This window comes from Coregonus clupeaformis, unplaced genomic scaffold, assembly GCF_020615455.1.
Source record: "Coregonus clupeaformis isolate EN_2021a unplaced genomic scaffold, ASM2061545v1 scaf0037, whole genome shotgun sequence".
NCBI lineage: Eukaryota > Metazoa > Chordata > Actinopteri > Salmoniformes > Salmonidae > Coregonus > Coregonus clupeaformis.
In genome coordinates this window covers 447,988-460,375 of record NW_025533492.1, presented here as the reverse complement: position 1 = coordinate 460,375, position 12,388 = coordinate 447,988, and the positions used below count along the sequence as shown (strand labels likewise).

Here is a 12,388-nt window from a genome sequence, read left to right as displayed (position 1 = left end):
TAGGTTGGAGCTACACCAGCTGCTCAGCTGGTAGAGCACGGCGCTTGTAACGCCAGGGTAGTGGGTTCGATCCCCGGGACCACCCATACGTAAAAATGTATGCTCACATGACTGTAAGTCGCTTTGAATAAAAGTGTCTGCTAAATGGCATATTATTATTATTATTATTACATTATTATGTTATAAAGGGCCCAAATAAAAACTGATCATCAGTTACTTTCCAAATAACGTATTAATATCATACCACCATCTTTTCCCAGTCATGAATCATTCTGATTATCAATCCAATTATATTGATCAGAAATCTGGAGCTGAAGAATGCAACATTATAAAATATTTACTTTTATAGCTAAATTTGACAAAGAACATGTAGGAAGAGGTGTAGGGTCTTAGTAATTAGTCTAGTTTGAAACAATCTGTTGTTTGGAAGACTTCCCACGTCACTCGAGCACATTGCTTCATAATACTGAACAGAAATGTATCCACTATCTCTTTTATTAAGTGTTTTGGTCACTTTTGAATGCTGGCGGTGCTTTCACTCTAGTGGTGAAATGGCCACAACACAAACCACCTCATATTAACTTGAAAGATGATGAGGTGTTACTTCAATAGCGATCCCCTTCTGAAGCTCTGCAATGCCTTTCTGATACCACTGGACTGCCTCCTCCTTGACACCTGCCATCACAAACCCACAGGCTCAGAGACACCGAGAGAGAGGGTACGCAGAGAGACACACTCCCAGTGAGCCATTGCATATGCTTGCATACAGTCACACGACATGACGTATGATAAACGTATACAAAATAAATAAGACAAGGAGATGCATTCAACCTTTGTCATCTTCATCGATCCTTAGTGCCACGGACATGTATTCGAATGCCTGCTTATGATAGTTTCTAATGAGTTCTCCGTTGTCTTTGGCCAACATGGTAGCGAAATAAAGACAAGATAGCTATATCAGAATCTCAAATACAGATGTAAGAAGAGAAAAGTACACAAAAAATTTGCGCGTCAACGTCCTCAGCAATTGATCATTTTATCTCAAACCATTTTCATATCAGAGAGATGATCGTAAACATGTCTAATAACAAAACCACTGTAGAGGTCCAGCCAGACAGTTCCAAGACAGCTGTGTCTTGTTGTAACGGGAAGTTGGCACTACGCATGCGTGGAACTAGAGCCTAAATACTATACTACGTGTATACAAGCAAAGATAATGGAATAAAGTCACGTAAATCGACATGCACTGAAAGTAGGATAGTGTAACAAGATATTTATTAGAAATACGTTCAGGAATTTCGGTGCTAGTCCTTTAAAAGTCAAATTTCCGGAATGTGGATAGCCAATCAACGCGTCTGATTTTCTGACGACTGCTCGACTGCTCGATTAGCTCTCCCTGGCTGTTTCAGCGTCGACAAAAAGTCAGAAATCATGGCAGAAGGTAACCGAAGATGCTAATTTATGAATAGCTAACGCCTAGCATTATGTAGCAAATATTTTTTGGCAGCAGCTTTCTGATTTATAAGCGCATTGGAAGCTGAAGATTAGGGACCACCTAGTAGCTAGCAAGCTATGCTAACACAAGCTAACTCGAAGCTGGTGACTGTTGTCATCATGTAAAGTTAGCAGAAACTAACTACTAGAATATTTGGTAGTAGGTAGCAAAATAGGCGAATTTATCGTTTACCTTCAATAAGAAATGACATCTCTTTACTGCAGATGATTGGTTAGCGTTGACATATAGATCAGAACAAAGACCAATGCATGCTATCACAACCATAGAAATATAATAACTAGCTAGCTAATCACTTTGTTTCTAGCCCTGACTTGGACACCTGATAAACATATTTGCCTTTTTACTCACCGTTATTGTATTGTCTTTACATGCAGATAACGCAGACATGAATCAGAGCATGGAGAATCATACAGCTGTAAGTTACTGTAGTGTGTGTGTGTGTGTGGGGGGAGCACACAGCCTAGTTAGAGAGGAGAGAGGGAAGGAGGGAGAGGGAAGGAGGGAGAGGGAAGGAGGGAGAGGGGAGGAGGGAGAGGAGAGAGAGAGGGAAGGAGAGAGAGAGAGAGGGAAGGAGAGAGAGAGAGAGGGAAGGAGAGAGAGGGAAGGAGAGAGAGGGGAGAGCACACAGCTGTCAACTGGTTGTCCATGAAGCAGCAAGAGCACCAAAGAAAAATCCTGATTGGATCTTTTTTCTCTTCAGTGTTAACCTTTTCCTTTCTAACAAAAACTGAAGAAGTTAAATCAGAACAGAATTGGAAATAATAATAATATTTATAATTATTTTATAAATCCTTAGCCTTTCTCTGAAGGCGTATAAGGTCCTCACTGTGTTTGTAATAATGTGAAGGCTTTGTTTCATAATTCTAAATGTCTAAAGAATCAATTTGTTCTTCTGAAATATGAAGACAGAAATACTGGGCATTTTGAACTCTTATGGTGACGATTTGACAAAATGACAGTCATGGTCTTGAATTGGACTCACGTTTTTCTGGTCTCGGTCTTGACTCTGTCTCGGACCTCTCGTCCCGCTCCCGGTCTTCACTTGGTCTTGCCCCCCTCCTCCGGCTTTGGTCTTGACTCGGACTCAATTCGCTCCGGTCTTGAATCGGTCATGCTTTAGGTAATTCGCTCCGGTCTTGAATCGGTCATGCTTTAGGTAATTCGCTCCGGTCTTGAATCGGTCATGCTTTAGGTAATTCGCTCCGGTCTTGAATCGGTCATGCTTTAGGTAATTCGCTCCGGTCTTGAATCGGTCATGCTTTAGGTAATTCGCTCCGGTCTTGAATCGGTCATGCTTTAGGTAATTCGCTCCGGTCTTGAATCGGTCATGCTTTAGGTAATTCGCTCCGGTCTTGAATCGGTCATGCTTTAGGTAATCTCAAACACAACACTGGTGTGTGTTTTAAGTTTTTGAACGTTTTTTTTGTACCCCCCTTTTTCTCCCCAATTTCGTTCTTGTCTCATCGCTGCAACTCCCCAACGTGCTCGGGAGAGGTAAAGGTGGAGTCATGCGTCCTCCGAAACATGACCCGCCTAACCGCGCTCCTTAACACCCGCCAGCTTAACCCGGAAGCCAGCCGCACCAATGTGTCGGAGGAAACACCGTTCAACTGGCGACCGGTGTCAGCCTGCAGGCACCCGGCCCGCCACAAGGAGTCGCTAGGGCATGATGAGCGAAGTAAAGCCCCCCCAGCCAACCCCCCCCCCCTTTACTGTATAAAGCCTCCCTACTGTTATTTTATTTTACATTTTTATAAAAAAAAAAAATGCATTGTTGGTTAAGGGCTGTAAGTAAGCAATTCACGGTAATGTCTACACCTGTTGTATTCGGCGCATGTGGCAAATAAAATTTGATTACTCCTCCCCTCCAGAAGATGGAGGATACCGAGAGGTCCAACACCGAGAGGATGTGTAAACAGAAGGTGGATCTTCAGTCTCTCCCAACACGGGCATATCTGGACCAGACTGTGGTGCCGCTCCTTCTACAGGGGCTCTCTGTGCTAGCCAAAGAGAGGTGGGCTACAAAATATCAATCAAATATTTTTTACATCAGAGTGCTTTACAGATACCCAGCCTAAAACCCCAAAGAGCAAGCAATGCAGAGGCAGAAGCACGTTGGCTAGGAAGAGCTCCCTAGAAGGCAGGAACCTAGGAAGAAACCTAGAGCGGAACCAGGCTCCAATACATTTCCTTTCCCTGTCTCCCAACCTAGAGCGGAACCAGGCTCCAATACATGTTCTTTCCCTGTCTCCCAACCTAGAGCGGAACCAGGCTCCAATACATGTTCTTTCCCTGTCTCCCAACCTAGAGCGGAACCAGGCTCCAATACATGTTCTTTCCCTGTCTCCCAACCTAGAGCGGAACCAGGCTCCAATACATGTTCTTTCCCTGTCTCCCATGCTGTATAACCCCAGTCTCGCAACATCAGCCTGTGTTGTGTGGTGAGGCTGGGCTCTAAAATAAAGAATAAATATCCGCACACTGATGAAATCCCCCGTTGATTTATTGGGGCACTCTGACAAATAAAACAACACATTTCAGTTATCTCTGTATAGTGGACCAATAAATATGATATTGTCATTTAATTTATAAATGTTTTATTTGATGACTTAAGTTGTATTAATCCTAGCTCTTCTGTTGCTCTTCCAGGCCTCATAATCCCATTGAATTTCTAGCTGCACATCTCCTCCAGAACAAGTCTCACTATGAGGACCGCATCTAAACATCTCTGAAGAAACTACACTGGTGGACTTATTAACAATGACAAGCTGTGTCTTTCATTCTGCTTCTGAATTGTAACGTTTTCTTTTATATATATACACTACCAGTCAAAAGTTTGGACACACCTAATCATTCAAGGGTTTTTCTTTATTTTTACTATTTTCTACATTGTAGAATAAAAGTGAAGACATCAAAACCATGAAATAACACATATTGAATCATGTAGTAACCAAAAAAGTGTTAAACAAATCTAAATACATTTTATATTTGAGATTCTTCAAATAGCCACCCTTTGCCTTGATGACAGCTTTGCACACTCCTGGCATTCTCTCAACCAGCTTCACCTGGAATGCTTTTCCAACAGTCTTGAAGGAGTTCCCACATATGCTTAGCACTTGTTGGCTGCTTTTCCTTCACTCTGCGGTCCGACTCATCCCAAACCATTTCAATTGGGTTGAGGTCGGGTGATTGTGGAGGCCAGGTCATCTGATGCAGCACTCCATCACTCTCCTTCTTGGTAAAATAGCCCTTACACAGCCTGGAGGTGTGTTGGGTCATTGTCCTGTTGAAAAACAAATGATAGTCCCACTAAGCCCAAACCAGATGGGATGGCGTATCGCTGCAGAATGCTGTGGTAGCCATGCTGGATAAGTGTGCCTTGAATTCAAAATAAATCACAGACAGTGTCATCAGCAAAGCACCCCACACCATAACACCTCCTCCTCCATGCTTTACGGTGGGAAATACACATGCGGAGATCATCCATTCACCCACACCGCGTCTCACAAAGACACAGCGGTTGGAACCTAAAATCTCAAATTTGGACTCCAGACCAAAGGACACATTTCCACCGGTCTAATGTCCATTGCTTGTGTTTCTTGGCCCAAGCAGGTCTCTTCTTATTATTGGTGTCCTTTAGTAGTGGTTTCAAAGTTCTTGAAATGTTCCGTATTGACTGACCTTCATGTCTTAAAGTAATGATGGACTGTCGTTTCTCTTTGCTTATTTGAGCTGTTCTTGCCATAATATGGACTTAGTCTTTTACCAAATAGGGCTATCATCTGTATACCCACCCTAACCTTGTCACAACACAACTGATTGGCTCAAACGCATTAAGAAGGAAAGAAATTCCACAAATTAACTTTTAAGAAGGCACACCTGTTAATTGAAATGCATTCCAGGTGACTACCTCATGAAGCTGGTTGAGATAATGCCAAGAGTGTGCAAAGCTGTCATCAAGACAAAGGGTGGCTATTTGAAGAATCTAAAATATAAAATATATTTTGATTTGTTTAACACTTTTTTGGTTACTACATTATTCTATATGTGTTATTTCATAGTTTTGATGTCTTCACTATTATTCTACAATGTAGAAAATAGTAAAAATAAAGAAAAAGCTTTGAATGAGTAGGTGTGTCCAAACTTTTGACTGGCAGTGTGTATAAATATATATATATATATACTGTAAGTGTACCAGCTGGTGTGTACTGATTCCTTTTTTTATATATATGATACAATTTTGTTGAACAAACATGTATTTTTTTGTTTCTCTAATTGACTACGTTACAGAGTGTTTCTTCCCCCATATAAACACATTAAACATACATGCCTTACTTCAAAAGTCTGATATTTTGTGCGACACTGAGTGATTCTGTATTCTTACGACAACCACATATCAGTCATTGTAATTAAACTTTCCTCAATAAAGCTTTCCTCAATAAAGCAACTATCAGCTAAATCATTGCTAGTGTGAAAATTCACGCGCATCAAGTGCTTTGATGCCTATAATACACCAAATACATGGTTTTATTTCCATTGTACAGTATTATAAAAAATACAAAACAAACTACATGGAATTGACAGTGGTGTAAATAGCTGTTGGTTTTCTGTTGTTCGTGTTGGTAACCTTACATAAACTCTGCCGCTGCAACCCTAGTCACAGATATGACCAATCCTAAATCTTTTACGTGGATTATTCCATGTCGCCTTGGTTTCGCTTAAATTCATCACAGTTTGTCCCGAAGAAGTCCCGAAAGTGCACGCACGGTTTGCGTTGGGTAAAATCAGCCTTGTACAACGATTTCCTTACAGTACAATCAATCATCTTCATCAAAATTCGGTGCAGGCGAGTACTATAACGGGAATATCTCCCACGTTTGCTCAAGCCCTGGTAGCTCGCCGTGATCGTATAGTGGTTAGTACTCTGCGTTGTGGCCGCAGCAACCCCGGTTCGAATCCGGGTCACGGCATTGCGATACACAATGTCACGGCAAAAGGGTTATTTTTGAATCGGTTCTAAACGTCATAACTATGCTTTTATAATCATATCTATTCCAGTTTTACATGAGGGAAAATCAAGAAATATATAATATATGCGTGAACTGAGCCAAACCCAGCACATCCCACAGACCTCTATGGCATACCCACTCTTTCTACACGCCTACAAAACATTTTAACGAATCGTTCCTCTGTATTATCCTCGAGCAGCCAATCCACGCAGCCGCCCCTTAGCAGCCTCGACAATGTGGACGCAAGGAATTGATGCCTGCTGGTTGGAACTAGGAAACCTGGACATGTCCGACACGCTGCCTGGTTGTAGTTCTACACGTTCAACGAATCAGCAAGTCGGAAATGGCCGAGTTTCCTAGTTAGTTCCTGTAACCAAATCTTTGCTGTGACTGTATGCAGAGATACTTTTGAGGAGATGGGAAACACCCTTGATATCGTATCTCGTCAATGGGCTGCGCGGTGCATTCTGGGTGATTCTGGGACAAGGAGTGAATGGAAGTCAATTCGTCTCCAGCTCAAGAACCCAACATCAGCATGAATTTCGTCAATAACATTATAAATCGTAATATCGTATAGCTTTTGAATCGTGACATTATGTACTTTTAAGGAAAAGGTTTCTCGATTTATACCCTGACTTTGAGCAAAAAACACTCAAACTGGACAGTTGTATCTACATCTCTTCGTTGAAAGACTCAGTCATGGACACTCTTACTGACAGTTGTGTCTGCTTTGCGTGACGTATTGTTGTCTCCACCTTCCTGCCCTTTGTGCTGTTGTCTGTGCCCAATAATGTTTGTACCATGTTTTGTGCTGCTGCCATGTTGTGTTGCTACCAAATCAAATTGTATTTGTCACATACACGTGTTTAGCAGATGTTATAGCGGGTGTAGCGAAATGCTTGTGCTTCTAGCTCCGACAGTGCAGTAATATCTAACAATTTCACAACATATACCCAATACACACAAAACTAGTAAGGAATGGAATTTAAGAAAATATACATATATGGACAAGCAATGACAATGACAGAGCGGCATGGACTAAGATACAGTAGAATATTATAGAATAGAATGCAGTATATACATATGAGATGAGTAGTGCAAGATATGGAAACATTATTAAAGTGACTGTAAACATTATTAAAGTGACTAGTGTTCCATTTCTTAAAGTGGCCAGTGATTTCAATAGGCAGCAGCAGCCTCTAATGTGCTAGTGATGGCTATTTAACATTTACGTCATTTTTACATTTACATTTTACATTTTAGTCATTTAGCAGATACTCTTATCCAGAGCGACTTACAGTTAGTGAGTGCATACATTTTTCATAACAGTCTGATGGCCTTGAGATAGAAGCTGTTTTTCATTCTCTCGGTCCCAGCTTTGATGCACCTTCTGGATGATAGCGGGGTGAACAGGCAGTGGCTCGGGTGGTTGATGTCCTTGATGATCTTTTTGGCCTTCCTGTGACATCGGGTGCTGTAGGTGTCCTGGATGGCGGGTAGTTTGCCCCCGATAATGCGTTCGGCAGACCGCACCACCCTCTGGAGAGCCCTGCGGTTGCGGACGGTGCAGTCGCCATACCAGGATGCTCTCAATTGTGCATCTGTAAAAGTTTGTGAGGGTTTTAGGTGCCAAGCCGAATTTCTTCAGCCTCCTGAGGTTGAAGAGGCTCTGTTGCGCCTTTTTCACCACACAGTCTGCGTGGGTGGACCATTTCAGTTTGTGGACCATTTCATGCTATGGTGTTGTTTTAGGTCTCTCTTTATGTAGTGTTGTGGTGTCAAATCAAATCTTATGTCACATGCGCCGAATACAACAGGTATAGACCTTACAGTGAAATGCTTACTGACAAGCCCTTAACCGACAATGCAGTTTTAAGAAAGAATTTTGTTGATGATCACAAGTTTACTGGAGAACGGAGACCAAGTAGAGACTTTCGGACAAGGTGGATAATTGTATAATATAAGGCAGTTTATTCAGAGGTAAAGATATCTGTAAATCGCGTGCACGGACCCGTTCGTCAATCTCGTAGGGAGATATCTGAGAGCGAGCCCCTAAACATTGTGTGCTGACATTTTATACAATAAAATAAAGTAGGTTGATTCTAGTAGTTCTGATCTTCTGATTGGTCCTGATGAGTTGGTCGAGGTCACCTCCATTGCATTGGCTCTGAGTCGGGTTCTCTGTCTTCAGATGTTCAGCCTAAGAGAAGGGGGTTTTGTGTGTGTGTGTGCTTAACAATGATGATGTGTGTGTGTGTGTGTGTGCGTGTGTGTATGTGTGTGTGTGTGTGTGTGTGTGTGTATGTGTGTGTATGTTTAACAATGATGATGTGTGTGTGTGTGTGCGTGTGTATGTGTGTGTGTGTGTGTGTGTGTGTGTGTGTGTATGTGTGTGTATGTTTAACAATGATGATGTGTGTGTGTGTGTGTGTGTGTGTGTATATGTGTGTGTGTGGGGGGTGTGTGTGTGTATGTCCTCAGAGCAAGAAGTCGTGAGTTGGGAGAACTGAGAGACCTATGGCGTGGGTGTTGTCCATAGCCACCTGCTGATAAGGCCGACAAGATAGAAGTCTTTGTGCATTGTATTAAATACAAAGGCCCAACACAAGATGGGTCATGCACAAGATTTTAGTCAGACCAAGCTATAACATTATATATTTACTACGACAAATCCTCTCTTCACGTCTCCCCCAGAGACGTGACCAAGTAACAGTAAAGAAGGAAAACTTAAGACGTGACACAAGCTAACAGTGTAATTGGCAAAATAGGGAAAACTTTATCAGAAGATAAAGTTTTGATTCCCCCTCCTCACGTCTCACAAGAGACGTGACATAAAGCTGAAATGCTGCAATTTGGCAAAATAGGGAAAACTTTATCAGAAGATAAAGTTTTACATTCCCCCTCTTCACGTCTCACAAGAGACGTGACAAAAAGCTTAAATGCTATTCATCATCCAGATATCCTTGGTCAGCATCGTCAATACATACTCCTCCTTTTTCAGCCAGGAGCATGTCGACAGCAATACGATTTTGGAAAGCCATGAGAGAGGTTGCAGCCAACTGGCCATGCACCGCCTCAAAACCTTGTTGTGTCCAATTGCCTAATTTTAACATTAATGTATGCAGTTAATTCTATCGACGTTTTTATTAATAGTACAACAGTCAGCACCCAAAAGGACGAGCCCCAAAAACTGTACTCCATGTACCCATGTTCAAGGACAGTTTCACAGACAACAAAGAGAGAGTGTTCTTATCAGCCTGTTATGTGAAACAATCCATATCAGTACAGTGCTCCTCATTAATGCATTCCTTCCAAGCTATTCATCACAGACAGATCCAAAAAATAAAACCCAACAATTTTATGGTGTCACTCTAAACAGAGTATAATCACCCTTAAGAATAACAGGATATGGAAATTAAATCACAACATTTAATGTTAATAGAAAATAAAAATAATAATTTTAACCCTCTATTCCTCCCCTACACCTAACATGTACTGAGTTGGCTACCAGCCACCTAGGAATCCTTTACCTTCACATCAGGAAGAATAAACAATCACAGTGGTTAGTAAAAACGTAAGGTAATAAATGAGCAAGAACTGAAAATAAATGCGTGTATGTATTTTACTAGGCAAAACATGGATCATCCAGCTTGGTCTCAGAGTCAGTAGCAGAGTCACCTGCATCATCCTGGGCCGGTAACAACAGCATCATACCTGACGCCTGCACCACTCCTACCACTGACCTCCTGAGACAAGGGACGATGCAAGCAGCACAACACATTAACAGCAAAAACACAATTACTAGGTCAGAAATCCAGTAACCACCATAGAAGAGTACTCACCAAACCAGTCACTCAGCCAGGAAATAAGGCAACATCCACAAAGAACAAGTATACCCATAGAGGCCATAACTTCACCCAGAATAGTCACAACAATAGTTTTCCATTTACCAAATACGTTATCAAACCAACCGTTTATGGAGCTATCAATACCAGAGTTCTCAACCAGTTCGTTCGCCAGCGTGGTGATGGTCACTCAAGCGCTTTGGTCACGGGCCCGTCCGGTGCTATATTGTTGGAGATGAAAGTACAGCACATATATCCAAACAGAACACAAACCCCGTCCGCTCAGCCAAAAGCATATCTAAAGCTATTCTATTCTGCCATGTCATTAAGCTAGTTGCCGCTGTCTGCTCAGCTAATCCCTTTATTGCATCACGAGTGTGGTTAATAAATCTTTTGCTGGTTATATTAAATATAATTTATCCAATCTACATTTTTATTAATTGTTTGACCACCAGAAAATACTTGATTCAAACCCAGCTGCGATCTGATTGTGGATCCCATCAATATATATCCTTTCATCAAAGGATCCCGGGAGGAGGTCCTACTTTCTATGTGACAACTCACCAATCTCTGACACGTTTGATTGTTTGCGTATGTAGGTGAGTTCACAATCAGTTATCACCACACATCCATCAGATGTCAGCACGGGCCTGGTTTTGGCTCCTATAATCCTCTTGCTGCAACAAAGAGGAGAGATTTAGTCATGGTCTCTTTAGGTGTGACATTCTCTGTGTGGGAGCAGGAGCTAAGATGCCCTACCCTGTATCCTATCCTTACTAGTCCTAGAAAAACAATAATAAGAATCCCCTGTGACTTCAAACTGAGGCAACCCAGGTCGGGATGACTTTGTTATCGGGGGAAACAGATAGTGCAAGTTACCATAAGACTCTTTCACCACATTCCCAGGTGGCTTGCATGGAGGAAAAACCTGACAGAGAGTTAAAGCCTGTCAAGGGGAACGGAGTAGTTGTTATCCCTGGTTTGGCTGTCCTACAGGCAAAACAGTCCTCTTTAGACATAGTTTTTTTTCCGTATACTGAATCCATTCCAACCACAGGTTAAGATTTCTATACCCCGTTTCCACCTGTACTACTTCCTCCAGGTCCATAGTTTTGCACTATCTTTATCACAGCCCCGGTCTCACTACCTCCCCCAGAGAGGTTTACTCTAGAATTTCCCCTTTCCCTACGTCTAGCTGTCTCCTATGCCTTTTCAACTTGTGTTAGGTTAACTACCACTTCTGGCTGAAACAGGAGGGTCCGTGTGTGTTAGGAATATGGCCCCCACAATCAGACAGCTACCTACCGTCAGGAGACCTGTGAATCCCCACCCTTGCCCTGAGAACATGTCAGATGCCAGAGGCCAACCCATTGCTTTACCTTCTATCGAACTCACACAGGGATGATCAGACAGGGTAAGGGAATCTTCGTTAAGGAGGCAACCCCCGAACCATAGTGGTGATCGGATCTTTCTCCTAACTCTGTGTTTGTTCGTCAGGTGTAGCTGGTTTTGTACAGTGTGTGACATGCACCCAGATGGATCTCTCAGCTATTCTGCTGGCAAAGGCAGTACTTGGTAGGGCCCTTCCCGCCAGGCCTGATTCAGTCTCCTGGTTAGATAGAGTGGGTCACCTTCTCCTTTAGTTCACCTGTGGGGCACAAAACCTCTGACATACAGGTGTGGTTAATAAACTATCATACATGTTTTTTTTTTTAAGTATTTTGTCCTCTCCTTCGTATATATTTAATATTTAATCCAACCATCCCCCTCTTTGACACATGATTTGGCCATGTGTCAATATTACCACCTACCTAAACAATCACTTTAGTTAATATTGGTATTTCATTATCCAATTGCCATTCCTCCACTCTCTCTTCTGTTATTTATGGTTCAAATCAAATATATTATTACCAAATTATAATCTTCTTCACAATTTTCACAGTACTATAAATTACCCTCAACTTAGTAAAATAAACTATCTTAAAGTCTTCCTCTCATGCCTTTAGAATGTACTAGTG

General features: G+C 42.0%; 1 protein-coding gene and 1 non-coding gene across 3 annotated transcripts; both read left to right on the top strand.

The window, feature by feature from the left end:
- The first annotated feature begins 1,168 nt into the window (after positions 1 to 1,168).
- On the top strand, positions 1,169 to 4,371 carry LOC121555767 (protein dpy-30 homolog). Of its 2 annotated transcripts, none has more exons than XM_041869599.1 (4): positions 1,169 to 1,441; positions 1,891 to 1,931; positions 3,391 to 3,530; positions 4,166 to 4,371. In XM_041869599.1, exons 1-4 carry the CDS (start codon positions 1,432 to 1,434, stop codon positions 4,236 to 4,238), a joined length of 264 nt encoding a protein of 87 aa, XP_041725533.1. In that variant the 5' UTR covers positions 1,169 to 1,431; the 3' UTR covers positions 4,239 to 4,371. The 2 variants fall into 2 exon arrangements, with proteins under 2 accessions (XP_041725533.1, XP_041725532.1); XM_041869598.1 differs by having other exon boundaries at positions 1,186 to 1,441; positions 3,388 to 3,530.
- Positions 4,372 to 6,414: 2,043 nt separating this feature from the next.
- trnah-gug lies at positions 6,415 to 6,486 on the top strand. The gene has a single exon. It is a non-coding gene; the product is annotated as a tRNA-His (tRNA).
- The last annotated feature ends 5,902 nt before the right edge of the window (positions 6,487 to 12,388 follow it).